Raw genomic sequence first — 5000 nt, 5'->3', positions numbered from 1 at the left:
GTTATGCGAAACTATTAAATGTCTTTACCACCATATGCACTATAAAGCATTTTTCGAGTTTTACAAATTTCAAATTGAAAATGTGAAACGTACCAAACCTCGCTCAATGAACAGAAGTGACGTAATTTCGACATCACCGATAGTACTTTATCCCGAAAAACTAATTTTTGTCTTTATACATTTGACACCAACGTTAATTGTACGTTTTATAAACTTTACCTTGACTTTCACTGCAAATGTGCCGTCAGGAGTGCTCAGCAAGGTAATTGTCTATTCAATCAATATTTCTCGCCTTGGCTAGCGGTTTACTCTCTCAACAGCGGAACGGAAAACTTTCACAGCGCCATCTAACACTAGAATGAGCTTTCAGGCACGTGTAAGTTTGTATCCTCATAAGAAAATTCTTCTTCTGTTTTTAATTTATGACACGAAACATAACATAACATCGAGTCTCAGGCAAATAAATTAAGCCCGGCTAGCCAATCAGAGCAGGCCTTATATTATCTCATTCTTATGACGTACTTTGCGATCTTCAAAAGGGAGCTTAAGCAATGACGACGACGACCACAACGACGGTGCCCAGTAAAAATAAATTAATATTTTACCTACGAATTTCACAATTGTCTACATCTGCTGACTGCGCCTATGGCTCTAAAAAACGTGCTCAGACTAAATATGTAATGACAGCGTTCCATTCCATTCCAAAATTAGCCACCGTCTAGCCAGCACTACGCAGAATTTGGTCATTTCACGTTGTTGTTTGATGGAGAGGACCGTCACGAAATATCCAGATTTATAACTCACGTGCACAGCGTTCTCGTGTCCGTTGTCGTGGTGGTTAGCTTAAGCTCCCTAATATTACGGGGGCACCATGATGAGCACAAATTCAAAGTGTTGAAAAACAATAATCTTATTTACAACGATGGAAACCTAAAAATAATGGTATAGTTTTGCTTAAAGTTACTAACCTAACCCATTGAAGCTGTTAAAGTGGTTTTACCAGCAGTTACGCAAGCTTCACGTGTTGATCTAAAATCGCAAAAGTCTGGTAGACTATCAAATTCTGTGTTTTTGTTTTGAAAAAATCACAATTTAAGAATAGATACAATTTTGCTCCGACCTTCAACGATTCACTTCCTTTGCATCTCGAACTGGCGTTCGTGATGTAAAGGTACTTTGTCATTGCTTTAGCACCACTTTGACCAAAACTGCTGCATCGTCCTGATAGTGTCCTTCCATACTTACTCAATCTGTAAGAGGACAACGCAACATTAAAACGATTTTATTAACACTAGAACTAACCCAATTATATATTGTTGCAACATTAAGGAAACGTAATCTACAATAAATAATTTGCTCATCTATGTGTTTCTGGGAGCTGATTCGTTGATTAGATCTACCCCCGCCCTCTTAGGCAGACGCTCTTCAAGCACGTTACGCAACCTTGGGAGAAAAACCTTTTGTCACGCAATCTTAAGTAGAGAGGTTTCGTGACAAACAAATTACGTGACAACCCGAAGGAAGCCTGACTGCGAAAGAATGAAGCCCCTGGTATTCATAATAACCCTATACACTTCCTCTGTTACGTCGTTGCCGAAAACAATTCTGAACTTGTATCAACCCCGTCAGAAGGTGCTTGTATCAAAGGTTCTAATCTGCCGACATTCATCCCTCCGGATTGGTGCGGAGAGAGTGTGGAAGCTAGAGACAGCGAGGACTGTGAGTTCGATCTTGAAGACAAGTCCGAGTGACTTCCCCGGCTGTCCACTGTTGTTGAAAATGTTTCTGGTATCGTCGCCGGGTTGCGGTACTTTTTCGCTGATTCAGGAGAAACGCTGACAGGTTGAGCTACCCCAGGGTGGGTGTGAAGGTACGGTGCTGCACGGGGTGATGATGGAGGACTGGAACGACCGGAAATAAAAGAAAAGCAGATTATGTATACCGTCAAAGCGTACACAGTGGGAGGTGCGGTGGCCTCATGGTTAGTGTGCTCATCTCTGGATCGAATGGTCCGGGTTCGAGCCCTGGCCGGGGACAATGTGTTATGTTCTTAGGCAAAACACTTTACTCTCACAGCGCCTCTCTCCACCCAGGTGTATATGTGGTTAATGGCAAACTTAATGCTGAGGGTAACCTTGCGATGAACTAGCATCCCACCCAGGGGCGAGTAGAGATACTCCTAGTCGCTTCATGCTACGGAAACCGGGATAAGCTCCGGCCTGACGGGCCACTTGGCTCGTATTGCTTTAGCTTAAGTTCACAACTTGTTTTTATTTCTAAATGTTAACTTGAACTAAAGTACTTGGTTCGTATCCAGACTCCACCATTTTTTTTAGACATACACAGTTGTCTAGTTCCTTATCAACTGACAGAATACATGAAAACAGGCCTCCATAATTTGAACACATAAAAACAGAGTTTAATTTTCCATTGAGCATTTACCTCCGTTGATCATCATTTTGCGATGAGGCCTGATTTCTGGTGGAATCTCTTTTTGAGTTTGTCATGTACACATCACCATTAGACAGTTCACTCGCTGGGTCCTCTACTCTGCCCAACATGCTATACCTACACACAAACAAACATTATCAAAAAACAATAACCAAACAAAAACAAAAAAATTCAGCTACAGTAAGCTACTGTATAGATGTAAATTATCCACCCATTCCCTAAGAAACAAATGGGTACTCTCTCTGTCATGTCACCCTAGATATGAAAATGTGGTATGTGGTTACCTCAAAAACTTTTAACAAGGTTTTGATTATTGTACCATCACAGAGATACATTTGATACAATTAAGTACAGGTTGGGGTAGGATGGCATATGGACTTTCAGCGTAAGTTTGTAGTATTTGTTTAAGGGTAAAGGTTAGAGAAGGCTAGATTGGTTGTTTGAATACCACATTACCTCTGTCCTTCATCCTCCTCCCATGTGTCCTCATCATCACTGGAGTCATCTGGAGCAACATACAAAACTTCCAGTGTTATCTCACCATGTACATTCGATAAGACTTTAACAGCTTCACTGTGTTTGGCTTCTTGTAGATCAATTCCATTTACTGCAAGTATGGCATCACCCACATATAAACCACCTGATCTACCTACGGGTAAACCCTCGTGGATCTCGGATACAATGATTGGTACACCATGTTCCTTTCCACCCTATTAAAAAAAATAATAATTGTTTTTTTTTTACATATTTGGACAACGGATAGTTGATTTAATTAATTCAATATATATAGTTACACAAGAATTTCCAGTTTAGCAGGGCTGGTTCATGTACCAATATAACATAAATCACAGTAATTACAACAATAATGATTCAATACAACACACACCAAGTTAAATAACAGAATAAATCGACTTAAAGTTGACTGAACATTGCTGCCTGAAGAAATGTACCAACTGAGAGCACAGTTGAATTCAGGAGAGTTACATGTACTGTGGTCTGGGATCTGAAAATTCAAGGAAGAGTCATGTTTCCAACCCTTTACTTTCAGAAAGATGACTGTAATTGCTTGGTTGTTAGGTGAAGAAGTCTTAACTGGTTCCTTCTCCCAATCTGCAGTTATGGACATACATGTAAATGTGCAATAAAATCACTAATGGCAAATAACCAGTTTCATGTACATCAAGACATTAGGAAACAGGAATAGACAAAAATAGAAAATAAAATGATGTCTAACAACTCATGTCAAAAGACTGGAAGCACAATCATGCCTCCATTACACCATCCCTGGTCCAATAGGACCACGACAAGCCTACATGTACACTATCTTCTAAATAAGGATAAAGAGCTGCTGCAAATTTCTTCTTACTGTGATGGATATTCCTAGCCCCTCTGTTTTATCTTTGTGGATGACTACAGTTCTGGGTTCTCCTATTCCTCTCCTCTTCCTAGCTTTACTCTCAGCGTCCTCTTCTTCACCGACAGTGGCTTCAGCCTGGGGTGGTGGGGGTGGTGGTGCTGGTGTCTTATTGTTGGGGTCCTTGCGGCCTCGGCAGGCTCTGATCACGGTTTTGTGTCGGTGTAAGTGTATTTCAGCCTCTATTTGATTCCACAGCTGGTCATGTTCACTGCCTCTCATGTCACGGCCAAGCAGTTGGATTTGCTGTATTCTGCCAAAAACAAACATTTGAATAAAATAATATAACTATGTTAATTCCCGGCTGAGAGGTCCATAAAGTGAAAAACTGTGACCAATATCTTGAAAATGCTGCCTGAGGCTGCAGGAAAAGCGCAGCAGTTTTCCTCTCACTCAAATCACTTTCATTTGTTGACCTTTTCCACATGCACAATGTGGACACGTTACCCTGGGCAGAGAAAGGAAAATCTGGACTGTACTAAGAACCAATCAGATTGCAGGATTTGTTACTGTGCCCTCTTGGAAAAAATATTATTTATTTTAACCCACAGGTACATAAAGTTCTGTCACTTACATTTGTAAGGTACAAGTCTGGGGTTATTACTTTGAAACTAAAATTTTTTCTCAATTTAAGTTAAAGATGAATATATACGTAGCTTAGTGGTTAACAGCAAATATAATGAGCCATTGATACATCCTTTTTCTTACATGTAGTTTGGCATCCCTTCTAAAAGTAAAAAATCTGTGCACAGCAAAATGAAGCTTACCACATGTAACTAGCTACTTTAATGTTCTTTTCAGAAAGTCAACATCTCAGAGCAAGTCAAAGTTCAAATCAACAGTGCTAGTGTGTAACACCACTGTAGTGCCTTTTGCATAAAAGAACTACAGCTGTAAGGGTATTTTACTACAGGCCCTTATGGATACTGGTTCACGGCAGGTCCCTCAAGTCCACCCCCAGCATTGTCTGACTGAAATTACTCATATTATATGGTACACCTTACTGGAAAGTGACACTATCAATTGCCTAAGAACAACATTCAAAGACAAACTCATCCTTTACAGTGCAACACAAAAGTACAGTTCTGTGGCCATTACACTTAAACCATATCACATACCTTCCAGCTAGTTCCTT

At 40.2% G+C, this 5000-nt stretch overlaps 1 protein-coding gene across 1 annotated transcript in view; it reads right to left on the bottom strand.

Moving 5' to 3' along the window:
- The window catches only part of LOC145480764 (Golgi-associated PDZ and coiled-coil motif-containing protein-like), an 11180-nt gene that overhangs the window by 1094 nt on the left and 5086 nt on the right, over nucleotides 1–5000 (bottom strand). Inside the window, exons 3-7 of the mRNA XM_081459089.1 lie at nucleotides 4984–5000; nucleotides 3818–4118; nucleotides 2908–3161; nucleotides 2443–2568; nucleotides 1–1901 (exon numbers count right to left, since the gene is read on the bottom strand). The exon at nucleotides 1–1901 is cut by the window's left edge and continues 1094 nt beyond it; the exon at nucleotides 4984–5000 is cut by the window's right edge and continues 159 nt beyond it. Coding sequence (XP_081315215.1) covers nucleotides 1583–1901; nucleotides 2443–2568; nucleotides 2908–3161; nucleotides 3818–4118; nucleotides 4984–5000 — 1017 coding nt within the window. The 3' untranslated portion in view covers nucleotides 1–1582. The remainder of the gene's footprint in view (nucleotides 1902–2442; nucleotides 2569–2907; nucleotides 3162–3817; nucleotides 4119–4983) is intronic.

The sequence above is a fragment of the Orbicella franksi genome, chromosome 3 (assembly GCF_964199315.1).
Source record: "Orbicella franksi chromosome 3, jaOrbFran1.1, whole genome shotgun sequence".
In the NCBI taxonomy this organism is placed as follows: Eukaryota; Metazoa; Cnidaria; class Anthozoa; order Scleractinia; family Merulinidae; genus Orbicella; species Orbicella franksi.
This window is presented reverse-complemented; position numbering and strand designations above follow the sequence as displayed.